At 37.3% G+C, this 14,084-nt stretch overlaps 1 protein-coding gene across 4 annotated transcripts in view; it reads left to right on the top strand.

Moving 5' to 3' along the window:
• Positions 1–14,084, top strand: part of aatf (apoptosis antagonizing transcription factor) — a 115,591-nt gene that overhangs the window by 14,168 nt on the left and 87,339 nt on the right. For all 4 annotated transcript variants that reach the window (XM_072589675.1, XM_072589676.1, XM_072589673.1 and 1 more), the window contains exon 4: positions 7,599–7,736. In XM_072589675.1, the coding sequence (XP_072445776.1) occupies positions 7,599–7,736 (138 nt within the window). The remainder of the gene's footprint in view (positions 1–7,598; positions 7,737–14,084) is intronic.

The raw sequence follows: 14,084 nt of genomic DNA on the forward strand, positions 1-14,084 counted from the left end.
TCAACATGCAGGTTGAGTCTGTGATTAAGAAAGCGAATGCAATGTTGTCACTTATCTCAAGAGGGTTGGAATATAAAAACACCATTGTGCTACTGAGACTTTATAAAGCTCTGGTTAGGCCCCATTTGGAGTACTGTATCCAGTTTTGGTCCCCACACCTCAGGAAGGACATACTGGCACTGGAACGTGTCCAGCGGGGATTCACAAGGATGATCCCTGGAATGGTAGGTCTAACATATGAGGAATGGCTGAGGATCCTGGGATTGTATTCATTGGAGTTTAGAAGATTAAAGGGAGACTTAATAGAGACGTACAAGATAATACATGGCTTGGAAAGGGTGGATGCTAGGAAATTGTTTCCGTTAGTTGAGGAGACTAGGACATGTGGACACAGCCTTAGAATTAGAGGGGGTAAATTCAGAACAGAAATGCGGAGACATTTCTTCAGCCAGAGAGTGTTGGGCCTGTGGAATTCATTGCCGCAGAGTGCAGTGGAGGCCGGGACGCTAAATGTCTTCAAGGCAGAGATTGATAGATTCTTGTTGTCTCGGGGAATTAAGGGCTATGGGGAGAATGCGGGTAAGTGGAGTTGAAGTGCCCAGCAGCCATGATTGAATGGCGGAGTGGACTCGATGAGTTGAATGGCCTTACTTCCACTCATGTGTTATGGTCTATATATTTCTGCTGCATTCTGTGCAATGTCAGAAATTAACAGGAAATCCCGGGACTTAAATTAGGTTTGTCAATAGTTCTGTTGTGAGAGTTTAGCTTTCTTTTAGTTGAGATAGTCTTTGTAAGCAGGGATTGTTTTTAACAGAACCAAAGATACATGTCTCACAGGTCATGAACACAAACTTTGTGTTCTAAACTTTCAAAATGGTTGTTAACAATTTCTATAGAAGCTTAACTTTTAAAGACATTTCAGTTCCCAGTCACTACTCAAAGGATCACACCAAAATTTCATGTTCTACAACATTTACTGTACTAAAACACAATAAAAATAATGAATGGAAGGTACCCTAATGCAGTAAACTTCCCAAAATGACTGAATGCTCTGCACCACATTTTTACTCTACAGTGGACTCTCCACCGATTTTCCGTGGGTTTACAGGTGCAAGTAGGGAGTTGCTTCCAGCAGTCTTGTTTTCTCTTCCCATTTTGCTAAGATGTAATGTTCAGTGTTCATAAAAAAGGCATTTCCTTTAGACTTCTGAGAATATTTGAATCTTTCAGTGTGCATAAATTTCCATAGGTGGTGTTTCTTTGCTGAGAGAAGGTGTTCTGACCCACCTTTTGCCTGGTGGTTAACAGAGAACAGTTTCTTTCTCTGCTGTTGCCCAGTTTTTCCCTCTGAGACTCTCACTGTTTCTGTGTCTCTGATTTCTGAATCGAAATGCATGCAAAAAAACAAAAACAGCCTTTTGTTTCTTTATATCCGCTTGTGAGAGCAGGTCCTTAGTTTTCAATAGGACTTGTCTTGGGTTCCAGTCTCCATGGCAACCAAGTTACATTGACTTAGTACCAAGCAGAAACAGTAAGTCTCACATTCCACTTTACGTTGTATTAAATCAGACAGTTTGAAACATAATTAACTAATAAACTCATAGTCATAGCATAGTTCACACCCTTAAGTGGAGATTAGTTTAAATAGTCATTTGATAGGACAGAGCTTGATTATTGCTGAAAAAGACACATTTAGTGGAAACTATTCTTTGCAGACTGAAAAAATGCACATGCAATATGACTGTTTCAACAGAACAAAATAGCTGACAGCTATTCTTTGGCTCATTCCTCAGAGCGATAACTTGACTGATCAGAGCCAACTGTTTGATTTAAAATTTAGTTGAGTCTAGTTGAGTTCAATTTAGCTTACTGTAAGTCATCCTCTAACTGGTCCATTCTATGTAGCTTGCCTCCACTAGTCTGAGCTCACCAATCAGTACACTCCTCTCATACAGCATATGTCTCACTTCCCCTTTTAGTATTCTTCTGAATTATCCTGATGAGTGTAAAGTGAAAAACTTTGGCAAAATGTCATTTTTTTCTTAAACAAAGTTATCTTGAGTATTTCTTTATCTTGTATTGCCTGCGTAAATATTAACTAAATTGCAATTATTTTTCGACATTAAATTTAGTTATTATTTTTCCTTATATTCAGGTAAACCCAACTTTGTTTTCTTTTGGTAGGAATTGCTTGTGATGTCTTTGTGATGAGCCTCTTGTTGAAGTATGTCTGATGTTAGCAGACTTTGGACAGTTTTGCTTTTCCATGAGCAACAGAATAGAAATATTGAAAATTGGCTCTTTGCTCTTCTGTAAAATTTGATTCATAAGTTCTACTCTTGAAGTACAATTGCAAAGTGATTTTATTAACTATTTCTCACCTGTTGAGTCACCTGTTGCCATTTTGACTTATCCACAGTCATATTTTGAAGTAGAATTGTCTCGCTTGGTAACATAACTTCACATTTCCTATCTTTAGCATTCAACCTTTTATTTAAAAGGAGGATAAAGAACTCACAAAAATGTAAAAGATTCTACAGTCGGGATATCTGAAGTCTGTCACTTAATGAACTTACAAGTATTTAGTTAAGATTAATTGACTTGTACTATTCTAATGTTTACTTAATGGTAAATAGATTTTGGAAACCTTAATGGAGCTCATACTACATCTATAATTATTTCACATTTTATAAGTTTGTTCCTTGTTATAAGTAATTAAGAAGTGGGCTGAATTTTCAAGGAGGTAGGAAGACTGTACAAACAACTGAAATGGCAGGCAGAGCCCATGCGCAGTAGTCCACCCATGTATTCCAATATTCCAAATTATTGTTATTTATTTGCAGAAAATGGTGTCACTAGCTAGGCCAATATTTATTGCCCAGAGCGCATTTAAGAGTCAACTATATTGCTGTGGATCTGGAGTCCTGTGTAGGTTGGAGTAGATCAGGACACCAGATATGCTTCCTGAAAGGATGTTAGTTTTTACAATTGACAGTGGCTAAATGATTGTCAGTCAGGATAGCAATTTTATTCCAGAATTTTATTTTACTGAATTCAAATCTCGCGAACTTCCACGGTGGTATTCAAACACATGTGCCCAGAATATTAATCCAAGGTTCTGAATTACCAGTCCAGCGACATTCCCACATGAGTTCAACCAGACTCCATTGTAGCTGGGTTCATGAAGGGGGAACTTTTTTATGTAAGCGTTGTGTTGGACAGTTGATTAGTTTTTTTTTTAAAATCCCATGTTCTCAAAGCTCCTGAGATGTGTGTATGGTAGATAATGGATGGGTTGCTGTGAAGGGGTCAAAAGGAACATGGGAGGTATGTTGGGGTCTTAGATTGGCATGGGGTGAGTAGCAGACTGGGGTTGGCAAGAGGAATGAAAGGTCTTTTGGCTATAGAGTCAGAGGTATACAGCACACAAACAGACCCTTTGGTCCAAATCGTCCATGGCGACCAGATATCCTAAATTAATCCAGTCCCATTTGCCAGCATTTGACACATATGTCTCTAAACTCTCTCTCTTCATATACCTATCCACATGTCTTTTCAATGTTGTAATTGGACCTGTCTTCGTCACTTCCTCTGGTAGTTCATTCCATACATAAACCTATGCCCTCTAGTTCTGAACTAGAGAAAAGATTTTGAATATTTGCCCTATCCATGTACCTCATGATTTTATAAACCTCTATAAGGTCACCTCTCAGCCTCTGACGCTCCAGGGAAAACAGCCTTAGCCTATAAAATAGATTAAATTTTTAGCAGGCACCTCAGAGTTCAACATAGAGCTATAAAAAGTCGGATTGTACCACTGGCAAACTCCACCTAATCACACAACATGGGACACCTTTACTCATTAACTTTGAACTACATATAATTAAGCAGAAGAATCTCATCGCATTTTCACAGTTAACTTGATTGCTTTTCCCTCCTTTCCAAACTCAAAGCACAAAATCAATGAAGTACAGTTCCACAGTCATTGTCCACCATTTTTTTAATGGTAGTTTTGATGTGCATATCTAGATATGGGTCGAGTGTTATGCTGGAAAAGCACAGCAGGTCAGGCAGTATCCAAGGAGCAGGAGAATCGGCATATTGGGCATAAGCCCTTTATTAGGAATGATCTCATTCTGTGTGCTTTTCTTGACTCTGATCTCCAGCATCTGCAGTCCTCACTTTCTCCTTGCTCCTCACTTGCTCCTATAGAGCAAATTATTTGATACTGGAAGGCTTCACTTCCACATCACAGCCAATGTTTTCACATGACTTTGTCAGCATCAGCAGACCGTGAACAGAGCAGGACAAGTTTAGTTCATTTTCCTTCCTTTAGCCAGCTATAGCATCCCTGCCACCAGTTTAATTGTAGTTTCAGCAAGTGAAGATGAAGAGCTAGAACATAGCATGCAGTGGTCATGCAAAACAGGTGGTATCAGTCCAACCATCCATTCTAAACAGCACTTGGCATTATTTCAGTTACTGAGATGGATGTTTACCCAACTTTCAGTTCAGTACCACTGAATACAACGTCCTTGTGAGGGGTCTTTTGCAGAGCAGGTAGTGTCCCTACCTGTAAGCCAGAAGGCCTAGTTTAAAGTCCAACTTATACCAGAGTTGTGCAATTTCATATCAACAAAGGTCCTGTAAGCTGGGCCTTCGGAGGCAGTAAAGTTGGTATTTCTTGAGGGTTTTCAGGAAATTAAAAATTAAGTAATTTTAAAAAATCTTTCAATTTCAAGTCATCCAATTGGTGGCTTCACATTCAAATCAACCAGGAACGGTGAAATGATGTTTTGCAGGCACTTTGTCCTGAAATAACTCCACTCAGGCCAGTTTCCCATTACCAAGTCACCCTTTATTTACACGTAGAAAGTCCTTGATACTGATCCAACACAATCAGAGTGAGCAGAAGCTCTGACAGTCCTGTAGTGTCAGCCAGAGCTCCATGATTGGAGCTGTTAACTTAGTTCAATCAGTAAACTTATTCTATGAGGTCCTCCTGGCTGACCTCCTTACAATCACTATATATCCAATTAGACCAGAAGACAAAGGAGCAGAAATTAGCCCATTCAGCCTATTGAGTCTGCTCCACCATTCAATCATGGCTGATAAGTTTCTCAATACCATTCTCCCACCTTCTCCCCATAACCATTGATTCCCTAGATATTCAAGAACCTATCTATCTCAGGCTTAAATATACTGAATGACCTGGCCTCCACAGTCTCCTTTGGCAATGAATTCCATAGATTCTCCACTCTGTGCCTGAAGACGTTTCTCCTTATCTCCGTTCTCTTAGGTCTTCCGTTTACTGTAAGGCTGTGTCCTCGAGTCCTAGTCTCCCCTACCATTGGAAACATTATTCAGCAGATCGTACATTGAAAATACTAATGTAAAATTAGAACTTCAGGTGAATGACCTCATTACCTATTAAAGAATCAAGGAATCTAGTGGATGCAGTATTTCAGTTCTTCTTCTAAATCAAGCTGACACATATTATTAAATTAAATTTAAATGTCATATTTTACAACAAGGATGATGAAATGTGGCTCAAAGACCTAGAATGATTCCCTGTTCTTCAACTTCCAAACTCAAACCACCCATTTGAATAAGAAACACACATTTTCTTTCAATTGACTTAAAAATACAGAATCTTTTACAAAACTACCTATGCATTTATGTAATAAAGTGTTAATTTCAAATTAATGTTCCAGGTAAATGAATATCAATCTACAATATAAATAATTGAGTCTATTGTTTGATACAGGCCAAGAAGAATAGTTAGCTGTGTAGAATACAATCCAGATCTAATATTTATCATCAGTATAATTTTACTGTATAATTTTACTGTATCATCAGTATAATTTTGCCTCAGATGTAAACAGATTAATCAGCTACTTGAGTACTGGATTTTCAGTGGGAACTTGTGTTATCCAGCTGATGGTAATACTGGACAAATCAAATCCTGGAGTGAAACCTGGCTTAACACACCATAAGTTATGCTTTTGAAATTTGTTTAACATGGTGATCAATCATTGAACATATTCACACGAGGCTACAAATGTACTTTTAATAAAAGAGCATGAGAAGCATAAAGCCAAACACAGGAAAGATCTCCTCATATGCAGCACAAAGATAAATTCAACCATTTTTCCTAGGAATATCCTTTGCCAGTGAAGTATCACTCCTACCTTCACTCTTCAATTTCTTACCTAATTGGTAAAGTTGTAAAAATTAAGTTTTTTGCTAACTTTCAACACATTCACCATGTGACTTTCTTAATCCCTCCCGTTGACATACAGACGCAAGCTATTCTCACTGGATTATAAGCAGCCTGCTTCTGGTCTCTTTCCTTCAGTTGTAGAAACTCAATCTAGTAAACACAGGACTGCGGCAGGACTTCTAACTAACTCGTGTAAGCACTTATTGCTCCTTTGCATTCCCCCCATAAAAAAAATCTGCTCGAGTTCAAGAGGCCTGACTCAATCTTGTCAGTGAAGATTGGACCTACAGAGCCCTTTTAAGCCAGGGTAGGTCTATTCTCGATTCATGTTGACAACCTAGGTAGCTCAAATTTGGCCAGTGTATAAAATCCATGCATGCTTCCTATCACATTTAGCTGAATTTCAGTGTAATCCTTACTTAAAATGTTGAGCAATTTTATAAGAATGCAAGATACCCAAGTCAAAATATTTGTGTATTTTTAGTGTTGTGCAAACTTTCATGTGATAGTAATTATACTTTGTCATTTTTAAATAGACCAATTAACACGTTAACAGAAAAGTAACCATTCTTTAAAATGGTCAAATTTTTCTGTCCTTATAAAACAGTATCTCTAATAATTGAGCACACACAATACTGCTAATTAATTAAAAGCAATATGTCTGTGCATGCATATATTGTTAATGCTAAGAAGTCAGATTTTATCTTTTTCTCTTAATCCTATCTTCCTTTCTTTTTCTGTTTTTATTGTTTTCTGCATATGATCTTGCTTTGAATGTAATGTTCTAGCTGAATCTTCCTGGTTTAGGTCCTGTGCTACCATTAAAAGCTCTTTTTAATCTAAGAGGCTAGAGCGATGTGCAATTGCTTGGTGTGTTTACATAGGTTTTGAATTCTCTATTGAAGGTGCAGCATAGAAATGGATTTCCAGTCACCAAGTAACATTAATTCTTTAGATGGTATCCCACATTGCAGGACTAACTGATGATTCTACTGACACTTCTTGGGCCACAGAATTGAAACAATGTGTTCCTTGCTAAACAATGGGATGGCTCACTCAGGTTACAGTTTAGGCTGGGATAAAGAATGTGTCTTGAGGTCTTATATATTAGTGCATTATGTTAATATAGCTACTTCTATTGCTTGACTGCCTAAAACATAAAATAAGTTAGGTTACAATAACCTGGCAGGCATTTTGGAGTTATACAGTTGAAGTCAGCAATTTGAATTTTTTTAATTGTCCCACCTTTTAATCTCTTTTTTTTTTCCCCCATGGATAATAACTCATTAGTTTTGCACCCACCTATTTGTTGCTTAAATATTTACCAGGCAAAAATAGGGTGATCTCAAATAATCTGATTTCTGTTTTGAAGCATTGTGGGATCAAATACTTGAAGGGCGAATCCGACTGCAGAAAGCTCTTGTGACTGCCAATCAACTTCCACAGCCAGATTCCTTACCTACTTTCAAAAAAGAAGGTGGACCAGAATTTTCAACTGCTTTGAATGACAGTAAGTTCTGTTCATTTGTGTATCTTATGTTGATAATTTTCATGTTTGATAACTCACAGGCAGAAATTTCAGTTCTTGTTGATATTGATTCCAACACTCACTGGGGATTTGCTGGCAAGAAAATGACCAGAGACATTTCTAGGTTCCCTAATCAAAAATTACAACCAGACTGGAATTAACTGTTTGCACTGCATATTCCTTTCTTCTGCTGTTGCTTGCCTTTGCCATCAGTGTGATCTTTGTAGTGTTGCAGCAGTCCATCTTTTTATGGAATGCCAAATCTTTCACTCATCATTTTTGATGTTATAATTGAAGTCTTGTTTGAGGCATATTTTTTAAAGAACACTTGTTGATATTTCATAATATCTTGTCTGTGTTACACCTCTTCCACAGCTAAGAAAACAAATTGGAGATCTAATGCAGGGCCACCAAAGGTTCATGAGAGAAGCAAAGTGAAAGTACCTTGTTTGCCCTTTTACGAAGGGACACAGCATGTAAAAGTTTTTAAAAAAATCTAAACATCAATAATTCTAGGTAATAGTGATTTTGATTAATTGGTATTTGAAACAAATAACTAATTTTGCAAATCAAGGTCCAAATGGCTTGCACCTGGGAAGAAGAGGAAGTGGAGATAGTGATAGATATCGGTAAGCACTTTCAGTTGTCCCCAGATGTGGATGACATGCCAGAGAATTGGAGAGTAACAAATGTGATGCCCTTACTTGAGAAAAGGTTTAAAGATGTTATTAGTGACTAAGGCTGGTCAATTCAACATCAGGAATGGGGACACTCAATTGGTGGAAGCATATTGCTTCACATTGCCAGTGCTGCAGGTTCAGTCCCTGGAGCAGTTGAAATTGTTCTTGGGGCCTGCTGCCTAGTTTTTGTTCTAGTGGAGGGCATGGGAAGAGAGGTATTGAGGCTTACAAAACAAAAGGATATAGTTGCAATGTTACTCAACTATTTAGATGATACCCAGAGTCGGACAACAAGGGACAGAATATTGACTTGATGATGTTGGATCCATATGGCTGGAAGTAAGAAATTATGAGGGATGAAAACATTGGTGGGAGGAGCCTATCAGCAGTAGCTGTCCTGTTGGATAGAGAATTAATCAAGAGATAGCGAGAGCATGTAAGATAAAAAGGCAGTACATTCATTATGGGTGACATTAATCTTCATGTAGTTTAGGAAAATCAAATTGGCAGAGGTAGCCACTGGGAAGAAATCAGTGTATTTGGGACAGTTTCCTCAAACAATATGTTGTGGATCCAAACTGGGATCAGGCTGTTTTGGATCTGGTAATGTGTGATGAAGCTGGTTAATAAGTGATGGCAAAATAAAAGATCCCCTAGGGAATAGTGATTGTAAAATTTACCATTCAGTATCAGAGAGAAAAACCTGAATTGGAAACAACTGTGCTAAACTTAAGTGAGAGTAATTACATGGGGATGAAGCCAGTGTTGGAATGGATTGGTAAAGCAGTTTAGCAGAGAAGTGTGTTGAAGAACAATGGCAGACATTTAAGAAAATAGCTCATAACTCACTGCAACAATATATCCCATGAGGAAGCAGGATTCTAGGAAGGTGATGAGCCAACTATGGTTAACAAAGGAGTTAAAGATAGTAGCAAATTGAAAGAACAATGTGGCAAAGATTACAACTAGATAATTGACAAAGTTTAAAAAGTCAACAAAAGATGACCAGAAAATATAGAGGGACAAAATAAACTGAAGGTAAGCCAATAAGTAAAATCAAAATTGACAGGAAATTTCTTTAAAAACATAGAGGAGACCCAAATGAAAATAAATCCCTTAGAGAGTGAGGTTGATAAAATTAATACAGAATCAGGAAATCATAGAGTAGTTGAATAAATACTTTGATTTGTCTTCACAGTAGAGGGTATTAATAGCATTCCAATATTATTTATAGGACAAAATTGGGGAGTTTGTGCTGAATCCATATAATACTTTGTTTGGGTCACCGCTAGAATATTATGTCCAGTTCTGATACCACACTTCAGGAAGAATGCGAGGATGCAGAAGACATTTATGAAAATGATTCTAGGTATGAAAGATTTGAGATAGATGGTTATGTTGGAGAAGATGGGGTGTTTATTTTTCTTGTAGCAAATGAATTTGAGGGAGATATGAGAGAGGTGGACAAGATTAATACAGGTTTAGGTAATGTAGACAAAGAAATTACAATCTGCTGACAGAAACACAAGGACAGAGGGGGTACAAGTTTTGGGTAAGAGATGTGAGAGGTCAAGGAAGAACTTTTTCACTCAGCAAGCGGTCATAATATGTAATCTGCTGCCTATGATGGCAGTTATCACAGAGACACTGATTTAGTTCAAAACAGAATGTACTGAGCACTTAGTTGCAGGACTTCAGGGTTAGAGTGAGGAATCCAAGACTGGTTTAAATGATTTACAGAGAAGCGACACGGACTTCATAGGTCATTATTACTCAAAGCATTAAGCAGATTGTGTATACAGCAAAGCAGCCAAACAAACATTAACTTTGAAAGATTCTGAATACTCTTTTAAACCACATTTATTATGTACTGTGCTGTACTACCTTCACAGTAAATATACTTTATATTTTCACTTGTGCCCTTTTTTTTGAGATAACGTGACTCCAGCGCAGCCCGATGATGTAGCAGAGCAGTGATTCCATGTTTGAGTTTTACAATATATTTGTCTAATGCAAAAGTAGAAATTTAGAAGCTTGACATTTTGAGTTATTTACTTATTATATTGAATAAAGGTTATTGGAAGGGTCAAACTGCACAATAATTATTTGACCTTATTTGTAAAATGCATGTTGTTAACTTATTTAATGAGTTACATTACAGGCTGTGGAAAGTGCCATGTTTCATTACCGGTCAGGAATGCAATATCATTAGAGGTATGGCGGAATAAGCAGTTGGTGCGTTGACTCGTCAAATTAGTCAACTGTGTCCAATAATAAAAAACAGCATGCACTGCAACTGGATGTGTATTGTGAGGTAAACTGTTGCTGTATAATTGACAGCTTAGTGACTAAATTGCCAAATGGTGATATGAAAAGCCATTTCTGTAACAATATCATTTGACATGCTATGAACCAGCCTATTTTACACCTGGGGCCACCTTTAATGCCTTTCTGTATGTCTTTATGACTCATTTTTCAAATAGTGTTTTGCTGTTTAAACTGGCCTTGTATTTGTACACAGTACAATATTCAGAATCAGTCTAGATAAATCCAAAATTGTTTTGATTTTGTGATTAAAGGTTTACAATTATGAAGACACACGAGTAAATTACGTAGTATTGTAACTATTTCACCTGAGATGGGCTTTACACAATCACTCAACAAAATATCATGAACTTGAGGTTGCTGTATACATGCTTTCAGTTATACCACTGGGACCAAGCCAGAGATTGTTCCTAAGTACTGTTAACTCATCCACATTATTGTGTTCGGGAAGAGTTCTAAACTCTCAAAATGCAGAATGTTATCTGCTTTAGAGTTCAATGGAATCATATTATGACTGGTCTCGAACAATGTTTGTTGTGTCTGAAATTGTCAATTTTCTTGTCTGGCTGTAATGATATTAATCATAGTATCTGTGAGTATGGCAACATGATTTTAAAATATTCTTCATGGGATGCATTGTTACTGGTATGGGCAACATTTATTATTCATCCTTATTTGCCCATGCGAAGGTGTTGATGAAATACCACCTTGAATTGATTTAAGTATAGTTATAGTGCTATTAGGGTGGAAGTCTCCGAATGTTGACGCAAGTATTTTCAAGTCAGGACGGAATGTACAGTGAAGGGGATTTTGCAGGTAGTGTTCCCATGTGCCTGCTGCCCTTGTTCTCGTTGGCTGTAAAAATCATGGCTTTGCAAAGTGCTGCTACAGAAGCCTTGGCAAGTTACAACAGTCTGTCTTGTAGATAGTAAAATTTGATGTCATGGGGCTGGCATTGTTGGAGGCAGTGACTATGTCAAGGTGGTGGATGGGATGGTGCTGAGGTTAGTCTTAAAGGTCTTGCATACACTTGCTTGAATATATAGAACTACACATCCCAGATGGAGAGTTGTAGACACCATGTGACCTAAACTTTTCCTCTGTAATTAAAATAATGTATTTGTGTAGATCTCCATGATACTTTTAAAATATGGCTTCAGCTTGGACTATAGTTATGCTGTATATGGTGCAAATTCAAATGGAATGAGACCGTTTCCTTGATAGATTCTCGTATTACTTGGCTTTAATACTCAAGTTACATGGAGGATCCTTCTCAAAGTTATACTACAAATTTTGTATCTACGCATGGAAGCTCATCAGTATTGACTCAGAAATGGTGCTCTCAATGTAATGTCTATCATTCAACTGTCAATGGTTTGGACTCCAACAAAAATAATGTTTTTCTGTTTTTTTTCCTAATACTGGTAAAAAGTACATCTTTATCTTTGGCACATTTGTTTGATTGTTTCTCTTTGTAAAACTTCTTATGGTATCATTCTTGCTCAGTCCCCAAAAATGCACCATTCAGTTTTCCCCTCCAAATTTCACTGCTCCTGTCTTCAAGTGCTGACTCTCTGGAGTATGACTCCAAGGATGATGGTCATGCTGTGCTACCTCAGCCAAGTGACATCTTTGAATGAATCTAAATAGTGAACATTGTAAGGTAAATATTTCAACAGATGGAGGCATTCTAGTGGAGCCTGATTCTGTCTTAATCTAATGTTTAAACAATCATAGTTATAGCATAGAATAGTCTTATGAAGCATGGGATCCAGATTAATCGTCTTTTCTGTCACAGTCCATGGTACCAAAACATTTTAAGACTTCTCCGCTATTACCTTGGCCGAGATTTACTCCGATTGTGAATTGAACTTGGGACTTTTGAATTTGTACAGCTTTATACATTTTGGTTTTTCTGTCATGGTTCATATGTTTTCAGAATCCTTTATTTAAGGAATAAATTTGATTAAATTCAAACAAAGATTCTATCTATTCTGAATTTCTGGTTATTGTCAATGTTGGTAATAATGAGTTGATGTTTAATGTCTCCAAATGCTGCCCAATAAAGGATTGACTTGTACACTGAGTACAAAAGTCAATTGTGGATGTACATTAAATAGAATTAGGAAAGATTCTGCTGTTGGAGTATGAGCAGCTAGTGCTAAACATAAAGCAAAACCTCAAAGGTAATCTCTGGATTATTTCCTTGGCTGTAAGAAAATAGACAGAATAAATACGATTTGAGAGATAAAATGCATGGCTCAAACATTGGTGTGAGGAGATTTTGGTTTAGATTTCTAGGGCACTAGTGCCAGTACTGTGGAAAAAGGTTGCTGCGTCATTGGAATGGCTGACACCTAAACCATGATGGAGACCAGTTTTCTGGTGAAGCATACTGCTAGGGCAATAGAGAAAGCTTTAAAATCAAACCAGTAGTGGGAAAAATGATCAAGTAAGGGGAGATATGGTAAAGTAAACGGAAACAAAGTAGTAGAGCAGGGCAGCATTTCGGGTAATGATTACCAAAATGTAAAAGGAGGGGACAGGAAATATGTAAGACCTCATTAGCAGATAAGGCCAGAGACTGTAAAATTTAATTAAATAATGCATATGACTTGTTTGTGAATGTATGCAGAATTTGCAACAAAATGAGTGAATTATTAGTATAAATAGAGATAAATATGTTTGACCAGATGGATGTGATAGAGAAATGGCTTTAAGATTACCAAGGCTGGAACGTTAATTTAGGACGGTATTTACCAACATGTTTGGAAGCTAGGAAAAGGTGACAGGGTTGTTCTGTATTTAAGGATGGCATTAGCTCTGTACTGAAAAATTACCTTGATTTGAATGTTCAATATATAGAATTAGTTTGGGTAGAGACAAGACATAGGAAAGGTGAGAGGTTCAGTGTGGAAGTAGTAATAGGGCACCTAACATTTGTTAGTACAGAACATAATTGTACAAAAAATAAAATTGTGCCTGTCAGAAAGAGACTGCAATAATTGTGGGTTACTTTAATTAAAATGTAGATTGTGAGAGAATCAGAATGGTGAAGGTAGCTTAGAAAATGAGCTCATTAGGCTATCTTCAGAACAATTTCTTTAGAGCTGTAGGTTCTAGAGCCAACCAAGGAAAAAGCTCACCTAAACCTGGTAATGTGCAATAAGACAGAATTAATAAAGTGATGTCGAGGTGACTTTGATCTAGGTGACTTGATTGAATTCAATGTTAAGTTTGAAAGGGCAAGGTGGGTTCATGACTGGTGTTTTAAACTTAAATAAAGGTAACTGGGTGGATGTGACAACAGCTGGCTAAAGTAAGC

The sequence above is a fragment of the Chiloscyllium punctatum genome, chromosome 19 (assembly GCF_047496795.1).
Source record: "Chiloscyllium punctatum isolate Juve2018m chromosome 19, sChiPun1.3, whole genome shotgun sequence".
Classification (NCBI taxonomy): Eukaryota; Metazoa; Chordata; class Chondrichthyes; order Orectolobiformes; family Hemiscylliidae; genus Chiloscyllium; species Chiloscyllium punctatum.